The sequence below is a fragment of the Bombina bombina genome, chromosome 8 (genome assembly GCF_027579735.1).
Source record: "Bombina bombina isolate aBomBom1 chromosome 8, aBomBom1.pri, whole genome shotgun sequence".
Taxonomy (NCBI): domain Eukaryota; kingdom Metazoa; phylum Chordata; class Amphibia; order Anura; family Bombinatoridae; genus Bombina; species Bombina bombina.
Window position 1 is genome coordinate 223295718 of NC_069506.1, and position 15934 is coordinate 223311651.

Below are 15934 nucleotides of genomic sequence, written 5' to 3' on the forward strand. Positions count from 1 at the left end.
AAATCATTGAATGTTTTAGATAGGTACGGGGCTATATCCGAGGTCAGAATCTTATACACCTCATTAGGGAGACCGTCTGGGCCTGCTGCTTTATTCGCTGATGATTCAAGAATCGTTTTGCTAACCTCTTCAATAGAGATTGGACTATTAAGAATAGAGTTCATTTCTGCTGTGATTGAGGGACAGTTTACCTGACCCCAGAATTGCTCAGACTGAGTTTTATCTGCGATTTTTGCAGAATATAGATCTTTATAATATTCTGTAAAAGCCTCTAAGATGTCTTCTGTATTTACCAATAGGTTCCCTTGATGAAGGATTCTTTCAATTATAGCAGGCTTACTGTCACCTTTAGTTAGCTTAGATAATAATTTGCCCGATTTATTACCAAACCGGTAAAGCTTGGCTTGAAACCTCAGTTCTTTCTGTGTTTCCACTAATAATGCTATGGCATCTTTTTCGCTCTTGGCTTTTATATATTTGGCCCAAAAGAAGGGTGTGTTTTGCAGCAGGTACCGGTTATAAGCATTAGTCACAGAACTTGTGGCCTCTTTCTCTCTCTTTTTCAACTTTTTGGATAACATAGCAGCGTAAGCCGTTATTTCCCCCCTTAGGACTGCTTTAGCAACTCCCCAGAATATTTCCGGGCGATCAGCAAATTCGAGGTTGAATTGAAGGTATTCCTTAAATTTCTTGATCAAATGATTCTTAAATTTAGAATCATTCGCCAAGTAATATGGGAATCTAAATCTTGTAGACGAATTTGTAAATCGATTTAGCTGTAATTCTAAGAAAATAGGAGAGTGATCTGATAAGGTTACAGATGTTATTCCTGCAGTGGTTTTCATTGTACATAGTCTGTCATCAATGAGAAACAAATCTATTCGTGATAGGGTTTTGTGAGCCTTAGAAAGGCAAGTGTATTCTTTGACATCAGGATTTTGAATCCTCCAGATGTCTTTAACAGCTAAGTTCTGGGTTAAAGTTTTGAATATTTTTGCTTCAAGATTGTCTCTTTTTTGTTTTGCTTGTTTGTTAATCTGCCGAAGCCTGTCTAGAGGGGATTGCGGCGCCATATTGAAGTCGCCACCCAATACCGTATAGCCTTCTGAGTATGTTATTATTTTAGATTGCAGTGTGTCCCAAAACTCATAATCTAGCATGTTAGGTGCATAAATGTTACAGAGAGTATACAATTGGTCTTGAATTTTAATTTTCACCATCACAAACCTCCCCTCAGAGTCCCTTTCAGAGTGAATTAACTCGTATTCTAATCTTTTTCCAATTAGTATAGCTACCCCTCTTTTTCTTCCTAAACTGGGAGAAGCAACAACCTCTTTAACCCAGGAACCTTTCAATTTTTTTATTTCATCCATATCTAGGTGTGTTTCTTGCAGGAATGCGAGGTCTGCCTGCATTTTTCTCAAGTGAGAAACAATTGCTTTCCTTTTAATGGGGGTAGATATACCACCAATATTCCATGATATAAATTTAACTTTATCTGGTCTGTTAGTCATCTATTAACCTATGTAGGGCAGCTGTGGCATGAGACAGGATCGGGGGCGTGAACAAGAGGGGAACAAACAAAAAAAAAAAAAAAAAAAAAAAAAAAAAAAAAAACACAAGAAAAACCCCACAACCGAGGGGGAGGGAAAAAGGAGAAAAGAGAGAGCCCCCCCCCCCTCCAAAAGGAGAAAGGGAGGGAGGGGGAGAAGGAAAAAAAAAAAATGTTCCAATTTTTATTTGGAACTTCACAATATCTCAATTCAATGCTCAGCAGGGAATTCCCCCCTGCTGAGTTCTTGGTCTGGTAATAGTCCTCTTCAGAGGACTGTTTAAGTTGGAAAAAACCCATGTCAGTTCTATTGTGGGCCTATAATCTCGTGGTTATCTATTTATTACTGCCTATCTACACTCTGTTGAGTTATGGATTCTAAGTCAGAGAAAAAAAATTCAGCTTCACGAGCATTTTCGAAAAGATGTACCTTATCCCTGACCATTATTCTGAGTTTATGTGGGTATAATAGTGTCGCTTTATATCCTCTTTGTATCATTTTTGTGCATATTGGTGCCAATTCTTTCCTCCTTGAGGCTGTCTCGGCAGAAAAGTCTTGAAACATTAGAATTTTGGCACCATCTAAACTAATTGGCTGTTTCTTTTTAAATTGCTGAAGTATATTGGTTTTGTCAAGGTAGTTGAGGAAGCGCACAATTACTGGTCTGGGTCTATTTGTTTTATTGTCATTAGGAGGTGGACCTATTCTATGAGCCCTTTCTATTATTATGTGTGAAGGAGGCATTTCTAAAAGTTGTACTAAGGTCTGGGTGACAAACAAGGAAAGATCTTCGTATTTTTTGCCCTCAGGTATTCCTATAATCCTTATATTGTTCCTGCGGGATCTATTTTCAAGGTCCTCGATTTTTGAGATTAGTTTTTGGATTTTAGAGTTAGATTCTTCTAAGTTGGAACTGTGCGAGGTAGTAAGATCCTCTAGATCCGACACCCTCTGTTCTGCCTCCTGTAGTCTGCTTGAGAATTGCCTAATTTCTTGAGAAAGTTGTACTATATCTTGTTTTATCTCAGATCTCAGAGTTTCAAATTTGGGAGTTAGTGCTTCTGATATATTAGAGACTAGATTTTGGATATTTAGGGTCTCTATGGCAGGATTAGTGATAGGTATAGTAATTTCTGCTACATTTTCTGAGACTCCTTTGGTTTTTTTATCCTTTTGTCTACCTGTCATGTTTGGGGAAGTAATTCTAGGAGTAGTGTTAAGAAATCTTTCCATAGGACAAGAGGGAACTGTGTAAGGGAGGTGAATAGGTGTGTGAGTGGGAACTTGTGAGTTATGGACCCAAGGTCGATGTGAATTGTAATTGAGTTAGTGTAAGTGTGTTTGGTGAATTACGGGGTAGTGAGTTATTTATGAGATATTAAGGTGAAGAGGAAGGAGGGAAAAGGAAGAAAGACGTGGGGTTTGTGTGTGTGGGAAAAAAAAAAAAAAAAAAAAGAAAAGAAAAGGACCGGGAAGGAGAAAAAAAAGGGGTGATTTAAGGAGGGTGACCTCTATATTATTAACCTGTGAAGCAGGGTGCGAGAAAATGAATTGTGTAAGTGCCAACAGTGATTGTGTGCGCACAGAAAGGAAAAACAAAATTTAAATCAGTGATCCACAGGGGGATGAAAATTGTTTAATTGTTTTACTTCGAGCTGTTCTACCAAACAATGACAAGGTTGGATTAAGACAATCTAATTCTACTTCTCCTGTTCTAGTAGTAATGAAAGTCACTTAACGGTTTTCTCTTTTCTGTTCCAGACAGCAAAAGATGTTCCTAATTTAGTTTTGTGGGTTAATAAGTAACCTTATAGCCTAATTTCCTGATACCCTAGAAGAGGATATTAGATACAAAGAGAACTAGGTAGTTTATTTTAACCAAGTTAATATCCCACTTTTACATGTAGGAATTTACAAAATGGAGTAAAAAAAAAGTGAGTGGCAGCATGCAAGAGTTATTGTTTGGACTGCCTGATTACAGGTTCCCTAGGTCTTAGATTGATCTACCCCTCCTTACAAGTAAGGACAGTCCCTTATATGTATGGTTATATGATTAGACTGCTGTTTTCAATTACCTACTGCTGCAGAGCAAATTATTTTTGCAATTAATAAGTGATTTTATATGATACACTCTGTAGAATATCTCCTCTTACAAAGAATTGAACACTTCAATATTTAAATTGCAAAGCAAAAAACAAGCTAGCTTACAGTTTGAAAAAAGCCAAGTTAGTGTTGTAATGCATTGGGTTATTTTAGGAAGGCAAAGTATGTAATTAATAGCACATAGAACCAGCAAACAACACCGAGATATGGGTGCCTATTCCCTGCTATCTCTACTTCGCCTCCTCTGCCCCCACTCTTACCCTTCCCTTTTTAAAGCGTTTGGACACAATTTATGTTCTATATATTAGGTTGATTAAAGCCTCAGATTTGTGACATACATCAGCCAAGTATAGGTCTGCTGATTTACAATCATAGGAAAACTTATAGCTTTATACAATTTTATCAACCTATAAAAACTGAAATTTTACTTATATAAATTTAATTAAAGTTGAATCTCTGCTATTACTCCCAAGAAAAAAAGTGTCATTTTCTCCTAGGTTTAGAAAAAATATCTTAGCTTTGGGCTTAATCTTAAACCTGTTCTACAGAAACTGGGCAACCAACAAAAGAAAACTGAGACTAATATTCTAGAAAGAAGATAAAACAACCCACATGATATCCGTTGTCCAAAAGCTATGTATACCTTAAGTTTAAATTTAACGAAATGTAGTCTATACGTTGATTTTCTAGTGCCTCTGCGAAAGATTAAACACAACTGTATTTTATGTGGGAGCAAGGCCAATTGTCTTAGCGATTTGATAAAACAAAGATAATATCTTGGATTAATATACAACCCACAATGGTACCAGTTATATATACGAAGCTGTGTATACCTTAGATTTTGGATTTAACAAAATACATTCTTATAAGTTAATTTTCTCATGCCCCTGCAATAATTTAAGCACAGCTGTATTTTATATAGAGGCAAGGGCCAGTTAACTTAGCAATTTGTTGGAACAAAAATAATATCTTAGGTTGGTATACGGCCCAAAATGATATCAGTTGACCACCACTAACGAAGCTGAGTATACCTTAGATTTAAGTTTAACAAAATGCACTCTATGGATTGGTTTTCTAGTGCCCCTGCTAAAAATTGAACACAACTATATTTTATATGAAAGCGAAGACCAATTAACTTAGCAGTTTGTTGAGTCGAAAGTAATATCTTAGATTAGTATACACAAAATTATATAGAGGGAAAGAAAAAATGGTTAGATACACATAGCAATTAGTATTACAGGTTCCTTGAGTCCTGTTTTTCCAAAGATTTAAGCGAAATTGAACTGTATGTGTTTGAGTTCTTTTAAGCCAATAATTTGCTGCAAGCGGTTTCTTGAAGATAGAAGCAATTAAATGTTAGTTTGCTAGGTAAGGTGGTAGAGATATCCTTCTAAAATTTCAACCTTTTGTTGAAGCGGTAAAGGGGGGACAACAGGGGAAAAATAGGAAAGTACATAGAAGGATTAGTGGCTCATGCAGTTAGCAAAAAAAAAAAAAAAAAAAAAAAAAAAAAAAGAAAGAACTGTTCATTCTTAGTCCAGCTGGCTTCTTTTTTTAGGTGAAATAAGAATGCCAGAACACAGAACTCCACTTAGAAATAGCGTAGTTTTTTAAGGTAATTTATGCTCCTTTTACTCTTAGGATGGGAAGCACTATTCTGTTGAACTTTTTCTGTATTAACTTACCTTTTTTACTTCCAAAATAAAGAATGTATTTTGCATGTGCAGGAGTTATGCGCCAATTCTTCCAAAATAGCTAGGCAGTATACACCATTATGGAAAGAGAGTACCTTGAACTATGCAGCTCAGTGCCATAGTTATACCAGATTATTTCAGGTTCGGCAGTCCAATTGTGGTCTTGTTAGGTGTTGTACTCATTGATTTCTGTGATGGAGCCGAGTCCTTGGAGTGCCTCTCAGACCCTGAATGGCCAGCCAACACATGTGTGAACCAGACGCCAGGCTTCCACAAGCAGCATCGGTGTGTGGAGCTCCTACGCTGTGTCAGCAAACAGCGCGGCGCCGATCGGTCGACGTCATCAGTCGGCACCCCTTTCGTCCGCACCTACCGCTCCAGCTGCAGGATGAAGAGAGGCAGCCAAGCTCCGTTCCTCTCAGACCCAAGAAGGTTGGTAGGAATAAGGGGAGTTGGAGCAGTGCGGGGTATGCAGTTCGGACCAATATCGTATCAGAGGTTTGGCTAAGTGTAGGCTTCGGTCAGAGGGTTTCTGAAGTTATAGGCAGGCAGCGTCGTTGTGTGGTATCCCAGCCACCTCCTCACGCAGCACCGGTGGGAGGGGTGGTGGGAGTCGGCCCGTGCTTGTTGCTTATACCCTCTAGGAGTTTGTAGAAAAGCTAATGGGACCAAGAATAGGTGCGGTGTGCTGTGGTTACACCGCTGTGGAACCAGGATCCAGTTGCCTTAGGATAATTAGCCACCCAGGACAAGGGCAGAGCGCGAGTTTTCCGCCAGTGGCTAGTGTGGGAGTTTAGAGAGAGCGTGCTCACAGCGTGTCCTGCACCCAGTCTCCTCCCCCGGAACCAGGGCATGCCACCCCTCAGAGCACACAATTTTAAACAACTTTCTGATTCACATCCATTATCTAAATATACACAATCTTTTTATATGCAAAATTTTTGAGGCACCAGCGTTTATTGAGCATGTGCAGGATTCACATAATATGCATATCAATGTTGTGATTGGTTTATAGGTGTCACAGAGGGAAGGAAAATAAAACTAACATTGAAATTTGTTAGAAAAAAAATATATGACTCGTGAGCTAAGTGCTTTTGCACTGTCTATTTATCATACATTTATTGGTTATGCCATTCTTCTGTGTTTAATGCTTTAATTATTAACTTTGGCTCCACAATCAAGTGGTGTGACATAGTAGTGTGCCCTTAGGATAGTATTACCGTTAATCTCTTTTTTCTAAATGGTTTTCAATAATCCAATATCAGAATTTCCTATCAAAGAAGAAAGGTCACTTAAAATGTAGGGGCAGACCTGATATTTGCTGTAAATAATATGCTAAAGTTTCAGACATGTTTCAATCTAAACATGACAGGGAAAACATACAAAATGAGATTTAGGGGCCGATTTATCAATGCAGCATATCATGTCCGACAGACATCGCTGAATGCCGACAGCATACGCTGTCAGCATTTAACATTGCACAAGCAGTTTACCTGAACAATTAAAGAAGCACAGGATAAACATACATATGCAAAGAAAAAATCATATTCCAAACAAATTAAATCATTACAACTTACATATAGTATTAAACAGATTTTATTTTTTTTAGGTACTGTATCCCTTTTAAAGGGCCATTATAGTTGAAAAATGACATACTCTATTTAGTTAGAGCATGTCATTTTAATACTAGCCTCCCTTTAATGCTAAGTAGAAATGCACTGCAGGTTCTGGGCGGAAACTCTGATCTAATCAGCATTGCTAGTTGCATGACTCAGCTGTGTGACTAACACTGGCGACTGGATCAATTGCAGTTTCTGCTCTGAACTAGGAGTTCTCTGCTGGTCCTGAGCGGTACTTCTACTATGAATTTAATCCCTTTGTGGGGGTTAACACATAGCATTTAAGGGTCCCTAGTCTTAAAATGATAGGCTTGCTTCTGTGAGCCTACAACTAAAGTTAAAAAGCACCAGTGTTATGATCGCAGCTTCTTAATGGGTAAAGGACAGACAACCCAGGATGACAAACAATTGTGCGAGAACAGGGACAAGTTTGCATGAGCTATTGCTTGTGAGATCTTAAATTCCAGCAGTTGTTGATACTCCGAAGGACCTGAAGACATGAAAACAGGTTTTCTTTCTGATACCATTTACTGCACACAGTTTGATAAATTGGGGCCTAAGTGTCTACATTTGCACTGAAAGCAGCAAACCTTTCTTCAGTTTAAAGGGGCTAGTGTTCTGGAGATATGGTCTCTTTCATATACATTTTAAATTCATCCTTAGCTTCTTTCAGATTTGTGACAAAGCTGTCTGATCTGATAAAGCTGAAATCATCACCATCAAATGAGGAGGATGAAGATGAGTCTGCTGAATACAAGAGGACCTTCCCATCATTTGTATGGTGCATCTGGGATTTCTCTTTAAAGCTGGAGCAGGATGGGAGGCCAGTCACTGAGGACGAGTATCTTCAGAATTCCCTAAAGCTAAAGAAAGGTACCAGTGCTAGGTGAAAAACCATCCCACACAGTGCAATTATTACTTTAGATAAGTAGGTACATATGCCTAGATTTGCTTAGAATTTGAAAAAATATATAGAGGCAGATCTCGAGTAACACGCTAATAGTTATGCACAAGCAATATCGGGTTTATCATGGCTGTTTTCACGCGTCAGATGTAGCAGGTGCCTTACAAGTTGAAAGTAAACACATTGGCCCCTATTTATGAAAGGTCTTGCGGACCTGATCCGACACTGCGGAGCAGGTCCGCAAGACCTCGCTGAATGCGGAGAGCAATACGCTCTCCATATTCAGCATTGCACCAGCAGCTCACAAGAGCTGCTGGTGCAACGCCGCCCCCTGCAGACTCGCTGCCAATTGGCCGCCAGCAGGAAGGTGTCAATCAACCCGATGTACTTGATCAGGTTGATTTCCAGTGATTCCTGTCCGCCTGCTCAGAGCCTGCTTCAGACTCGCCAGAAACACGGGCCCACAAGCTCCATACGGAGCTTGTTAAATGGGCCCCTATCACTTGAGTGCAATTTAATATAACGTGCATCAGGATGGCGCAACCTCAGAGCTCTGGTTAACTGTTTTGCTCAAATAAAAAGTGTCACAAAACATCAAAAATACATTTAAAAGTACAGTTACACTCATAAAACTGTCTAATAAAAATGATAAAAAAAAATATTGCACAAAAAAGTTGTAAGGGCTCAACGATATGAGGTTTCAGGTGTTAGAAAAAAAAGGCTACATGTCTAAATATATATATATATATATATATATATATATATATATATATATATATATATATATATATATATATATATATATATATATATATTTGTTTATATTTATGTACATGCATTTACAGTTATTTATCCACATATAAACACATAAATACATACATATATATATATATATATATATATATATATATATACATACACATACATATACACGCATACATACACTCTATGGCCACTTTATTAGGTACACCTTGCTAGTATTGGGTTGGACCCCCTTTTGCCTTCAGAACTGCTTTAATTCTTCATGGCATAGATTCAACAAGGTGTTGGAAACATTCCTCAGACATTTTAGTCCATATTGACATGATAGCATCACGCAGCAAATCTCCAGTTCCACCACATCCCAAAGGTACTCTATTGGATGGAGATCTGGTAACTGTGGAGGCCATTGGAGTACAGTGAACTCATTGTCCTATTCAAGAAACCAGTTTGAGATGATTTGAGCTTTTTGATATGGTGCATTATCCTGCTGGAAGTAGCCATCAGAAGATGGGTACACTGTAGTCATAAAGAGATGGACATGGTCAGCAACAATACTCAGGTAGCCATGGCATTTAAACGATGCCCAATTAGTACTAAGGGCCCAAAGTGTGCCAAGGTATTTTCCTTCACATCATTATACCACCACCACCTGCCTGAACCATTGATAGAAGGCAGGATGGATCCATGCTTTCATGTTGATTCCACCAAATTCTGACCCTACCATCTGAATGTCGCAGCTGAAATCGAGACTCATCAGACCAGGCACCGTTTCCCAAGCTTTTATTGCCAAATTTTGATGAGCCTGTTCAAATTGTAGCCTTAGTTTCCTGTTCTTAGCTGACAGGAGTGGCACCAGCGTGGTCTTTTGCTGCTGTAGCCCATCTGCTTAAAGTTTCGACGTGTTGTGCATTCAGAGATGGTATTTTGCATACCTTGGTTGTTACGAGTGGTTATTTGAGTTACTGTTGCCTTTCTATCATCTCAAACCAGTCTGTCCATTCTCCTCTGACCTCTGACATCAATAAGGCATTTCCATCCACACAACTGCCACTCACTAGACATTTTCTCTTTTTCAGACCAATCTCTGTAAACCCTAGAGATAGTTGTGTGTGAAAATCCCAGTAGATCAGCAGTTTCTTAAATATTCAGACAGTCCATCTGGCACCAACAACCATGCCCCTTTTAAAGTCGCTTAAATCCCCTTTCTTCCCCATTTGGATGCTCGGTTTGTCGGTTTGAAAGACAGGTTCTCCTGTCTTCTTTTCTATCTGATAGATGACATAGGAGTAATATATCTGGCTATGAGCCTCTGTTACAAATGTTAATATGTAAGTATAGGTGTGAGCACTCTCAGTCTCTTTTAGGTAGAGTAGGTCAGAGTTAGAATACATTTAATATTGAGATATTTTTGAGATATGGTGCATTATCCTGCTGGAAGTAGCCATCAGAAAATGGGTACACTGTAGTCATAAAGAGATGGACATGGTCAGCAACAATACTCAGGTAGCCATGGCATTTAAACGATGCCCAATTAGTACTAAGGGCCCAAAGTGTGCCAAGGTATTTTCCTTCACATCATTATACCACCACCACCTGCCTGAACCGTTGATAGAAGGCAGGATGGATCCATGCTTTCATGTTGATTCCACCAAATTCTGACCCTACCATCTGAATGTCGCAGCTGAAATCGAGACTCATCAGACCAGGCACCGTTTCCCAAACTTTTATTGCCAAATTTTGATGAGCCTGTTCGAATTGTAGCCTTAGTTTTCTGTTCTTAGCTGACAGGAGTGGCACCAGCGTGGTCTTTTGCTGCTGTAGCCCATCTGCTTAAAGTTTCGACGTGTTGTGCATTCAGAGATGGTATTTTGCATACCTTGGTTGTTACGAGTGGTTATTTGAGTTACTGTTGCCTTTCTATCATCTCAAACCAGTCTGTCCATTCTCCTCTGACCTCTGACATCAATAAGGCATTTCCATCCACACAACTGCCACTCACTAGATATTTTCTCTTTTTCAGACCAATCTCTGTAAACCCTAGAGATAGTTGTGTGTGAAAATCCCAGTAGATCAGCAGTTTCTTAAATATTCAGACAGTCCATCTGGCACCAACAACCATGCCCCTTTTAAAGTCGCTTAAATCCCCTTTCTTCCCCATTTGGATGCTCGGTTTGTCGGTTTGAAAGACAGGTTCTCCTGTCTTCTTTTCTATCTGATAGATGACATAGGAGTAATATATCTGGCTATGAGCCTCTGTTACAAATGTTAATATGTAAGTATAGGTGTGAGCACTCTCAGTCTCTTTTAGGTAGACTAGGTCAGAGTTAGAATACATTTAATATTGAGATATTTTTGAGATATGGTGCATTATCCTGCTGGAAGTAGCCATCAGAAAATGGGTACACTGTAGTCATAAAGAGATGGACATGGTCAGCAACAATACTCAGGTAGCCATGGCATTTAAACGATGCCCAATTAGTACTAAGGGCCCAAAGTGTGCCAAGGTATTTTCCTTCACATCATTATACCACCACCACCTGCCTGAACCATTGATAGAAGGCAGGATGGATCCATGCTTTCATGTTGATTCCACCAAATTCTGACCCTACCATCTGAATGTCGCAGCTGAAATCGAGACTCATCAGACCAGGCACCGTTTCCCAAACTTTTATTGCCAAATTTTGATGAGCCTGTTCAAATTGTAGCCTTAGTTTCCTGTTCTTAGCTGACAGGAGTGGCACCAGCGTGGTCTTTTGCTGCTGTAGCCCATCTGCTTAAAGTTTCGACGTGTTGTGCATTCAGAGATGGTATTTTGCATACCTTGGTTGTTACGAGTGGTTATTTGAGTTACTGTTGCCTTTCTATCATCTCAAACCAGTCTGTCCATTCTCCTCTGACCTCTGACATCAATAAGGCATTTCCATCCACACAACTGCCACTCACTAGATATTTTCTCTTTTTCAGACCAATCTCTGTAAACCCTAGAGATAGTTGTGTGTGAAAATCCCAGTAGATCAGCAGTTTCTTAAATATTCAGACAGTCCATCTGGCACCAACAACCATGCCCCTTTTAAAGTCGCTTAAATCCCCTTTCTTCCCCATTTGGATGCTCGGTTTGTTGGTTTGAAAGACAGGTTCTCCTGTCTTCTTTTCTATCTGATAGATGACATAGGAGTAATATATCTGGCTATGAGCCTCTGTTACAAATGTTAATATGTAAGTATAGGTGTGAACACTCTCAGTCTCTTTTAGGTAGACTAGGTCAGAGTTAGAATACATTTAATATTGAGATATTTTTGAGATATGGTGCATTATCCTGCTGGAAGTAGCCATCAGAAAATGGGTACACTGTAGTCATAAAGAGATGGACATGGTCAGCAACAATACTCAGGTAGCCATGGCATTTAAACGATGCCCAATTAGTACTAAGGGCCCAAAGTGTGCCAAGGTATTTTCCTTCACATCATTATACCACCACCACCTGCCTGAACCATTGATAGAAGGCAGGATGGATCCATGCTTTCATGTTGATGCCACCAAATTCTGACCCTACCATCTGAATGTCGCAGCTGAAATCGAGACTCATCAGACCAGGCACCGTTTCCCAAACTTTTATTGCCAAATTTTGATGAGCCTGTTCAAATTGTAGCCTTAGTTTCCTGTTCTCAGCTGACAGGAGTGGCACCAGCGTGGTCTTTTGCTGCTGTAGCCCATCTGCTTAAAGTTTCGACGTGTTGTGCATTCAGAGATGGTATTTTGCATACCTTGGTTGTTACGAGTGGTTATTTGAGTTACTGTTGCCTTTCTATCATCTCAAACCAGTCTGTCCATTCTCCTCTGACCTCTGACATCAATAAGGCATTTCCATCCACACAACTGCCACTCACTAGATATTTTCTCTTTTTCAGACCAATCTCTGTAAACCCTAGAGATAGTTGTGTGTGAAAATCCCAGTAGATCAGCAGTTTCTTAAATATTCAGACAGTCCATCTGGCACCAACAACCATGCCCCTTTTAAAGTCGCTTAAATCCCCTTTCTTCCCCATTTGGATGCTCGGTTTGTTGGTTTGAAAGACAGGTTCTCCTGTCTTCTTTTCTATCTGATAGATGACATAGGAGTAATATATCTGGCTATGAGCCTCTGTTACAAATGTTAATATGTAAGTATAGGTGTGAACACTCTCAGTCTCTTTTAGGTAGACTAGGTCAGAGTTAGAATACATTTAATATTGAGATATTTTTGAGATATGGTGCATTATCCTGCTGGAAGTAGCCATCAGAAAATGGGTACACTGTAGTCATAAAGAGATGGACATGGTCAGCAACAATACTCAGGTAGCCATGGCATTTAAACGATGCCCAATTAGTACTAAGGGCCCAAAGTGTGCCAAGGTATTTTCCTTCACATCATTATACCACCACCACCTGCCTGAACCGTTGATAGAAGGCAGGATGGATCCATGCTTTCATGTTGATTCCACCAAATTCTGACCCTACCATCTGAATGTCGCAGCTGAAATCGAGACTCATCAGACCAGGCACCGTTTCCCAAACTTTTATTGCCAAATTTTGATGAGCCTGTTCGAATTGTAGCCTTAGTTTTCTGTTCTTAGCTGACAGGAGTGGCACCAGCGTGGTCTTTTGCTGCTGTAGCCCATCTGCTTAAAGTTTCAACGTGTTGTGCATTCAGAGATGGTATTTTGCATACCTTGGTTGTTACGAGTGGTTATTTGAGTTACTGTTGCCTTTCTATCATCTCAAACCAGTCTGTCCATTCTCCTCTGACCTCTGACATCAATAAGGCATTTCCATCCACACAACTGCCACTCACTAGATATTTTCTCTTTTTCAGACCAATCTCTGTAAACCCTAGAGATAGTTGTGTGTGAAAATCCCAGTAGATCAGCAGTTTCTTAAATATTCAGACAGTCCGTCTGGCACCAACAACCATGCCCCTTTTAAAGTCGCTTAAATCCCCTTTCTTCCCCATTTGGATGCTCGGTTTGTCGGTTTGAAAGACAGGTTCTCCTGTCTTCTTTTCTATCTGATAGATGACATAGGAGTAATATATCTGGCTATGAGCCTCTGTTACAAATGTTAATATGTAAGTATAGGTGTGAGCACTCTCAGTCTCTTTTAGGTAGACTAGGTCAGAGTTAGAATACATTTAATATTGAGATATTTTTGCGCTCTCTCTCCCCCCTCTCTTTTGTTCTCTCTCTCCCCCTCTCTTTTGCTCTCTCTCCCCATCTCTTTTGCTCTCTCCCCCTCTCTTTTGCTCTCTCTCTCCCCCTCTCTTTTGCTCTCTCTCCCCCTCTCTTTTGCTCTCTCTCTCCCCCTCTCTTTTGCTCTCTCTCTCCCCCTCTCTTTTGCTCTCTCCCCCTCCCCCTCTCTTTTGCTCTCTCTCCCTCCTCTCTTGCTCTCTCTCTCTCTCCCCCCTCTCTTTTGCTCTCTCTCTCAACCCTCTCTTGCTCTCTCTTCCCACTCTATTTTGCGCTCTCTCCCCCTCTCTTTTGCACTCTCCCACCCTCTTTTGGTCTCTCTCTCCCCCCTCTCTTTTGCTCTCTCTCTCCCCCCTTCTGTTTTGCGCTCTCCCCCCTCTCTCTCCCATTTATTTAGCTCTCTCTCCCCTTCTCGTTTGCTCTCTCTCTCCTCTCTCTTTTACTCTCTTTCTCCCCTCTCTATTGCTCTCTTTCTCCCCCCTCTCTTTTGCTCTCTCTCACCCACTCCTTTGCTCTCTCTCCCCCTGTCCTTTGCTCTTTCTCCCCCTCTCCTTTGCTCTCTCTCCTCCTCTCTTTTGGCTCTCCCCCCTTTCTTTTGCTCTCTCTCTCTCTCACCTTCTCTTTTGCCCTCTCTCTCTCTCTTACCCTCTCTTTTGCTTGCTCTTTCTCTCCTCTCTCTCTTTTGCACTCTCTCCCCCCTCTCTTTTGGTCTCTCCCCCCTCTCTTTTGGTCTCTCTCCCCCTTCTCTTTTGGTCTCTCTCCCCCTCTCTTTTGAACTCTCTCCATTCTCTTTTGCTCTCTCTCTCTCCCCCTCTCTTTTTCACTCTCTCTCTCCCTCTCTTTTGCTCTCTCCCCTATCTTTTGCTTGCTCTCTCTCCCTCTCTCTTTTGTGCTCTCTCTCTCTCCCCCTCTTTTTTGCTCTCTCTCCCCCCTCTCTTTCGATCTGTCTCTCACCCCCTCTCTTTTGATCTCTCTATCACCCCCTCTCTTTTGCTCTCTCTCCCCCTCTCTTTTGCTCTCTCTCCCCTCCCTCTCTTTTGCTCTCTATCTCTGTCTCCCCCCTCTCTTTTGGTCTCTCCCCCCCTCTCTTTTGGTCTCTCTCCCCCTTCTCTTTTGGTCTCTCCCCCCCTCTCTTTTGAAATCTCTCCCTTCTCTGTTGCTCTCTCTCTTTCCCCCTCTCTTTTTCACTCTCTCTCTCCCTCTCTTTTGCTCTCTCCCCCTATCTTTTGCTCACTCTCTCTCCCTCTCTCTTTTGCGCTCTCTCTCTCCCCCTCTTTTTTGCTCTCTCTCCCCCCTCTCTTTCGATCTGTCTCTCACCCCCTCTCTTTTGATCTCTCTATCACCCCCTCTCTTTTGCTCTCTCTCCCCCTCTCTTTTGCTCTCTCTCCCCTCCCTCTCTTTTGCTCTCTATCTCTGTCTCCCCCCTCTCTTTTGGTCTCTCCCCCCCTCTCTTTTGGTCTCTCTCCCCCTTCTCTTTTGGTCTCTCCCCCCCTCTCTTTTGAACTCTCTCCCTTCTCTGTTGCTCTCTCTCTTTCCCCCTCTCTTTTTCACTCTCTCTCTCCCTCTCTTTTGCTCTCTCCCCCTATCTTTTGCTCACTCTCTCTCCCTCTCTCTTTTGCGCTCTCTCTCTCCCCCTCTTTTTTGCTCTCTCTCCCCCCTCTCTTTTTATCTCTCTCTCACCCCCTCTCTTTTGATCTCTCTCTCACCCCCTCTCTTTTGCTCTCTCTCCCCCTCTCGTTTGCTCTCTCTCCCCTCCCTCTCTTTTGCTCTCTATCTCTGTCTCCCTCTCTCTTTTGTTCTCTCTCTCCCTCTCTTTTGCACTCTCTCTCCCCCTCTCTTTTGCTCTCTCTCTCCCCTTTGTTTTGCTCCCTCTTACCCTCTCTTTTGCTCTCTCTCACCCCTCTCTTTTGCTCTCTCGCCCCTCTCTTTTGCTCTCTCTCCGCTCTATTTTGCTCTATATCTCCCCTCTTGTGCTGCTCTCTCTCTCATGCAGACACTCAGATAGCCACGGCAGCTCCTGCTCAGCCCCACCCCGTCACGTTTAGACTCTGCCCCATCTCACCCCTTCATGGTGCGG

At 41.2% G+C, this 15934-nt stretch overlaps 1 protein-coding gene across 1 annotated transcript in view; it reads left to right on the top strand.

The window, feature by feature from the left end:
- LOC128638949 (guanylate-binding protein 1-like) overlaps nucleotides 1-15934 on the top strand; it is a 51891-nt gene that overhangs the window by 18391 nt on the left and 17566 nt on the right. Inside the window, 1 exon segment of the mRNA XM_053691082.1 lies at nucleotides 7643-7842. Coding sequence (XP_053547057.1) covers nucleotides 7643-7842 — 200 coding nt within the window.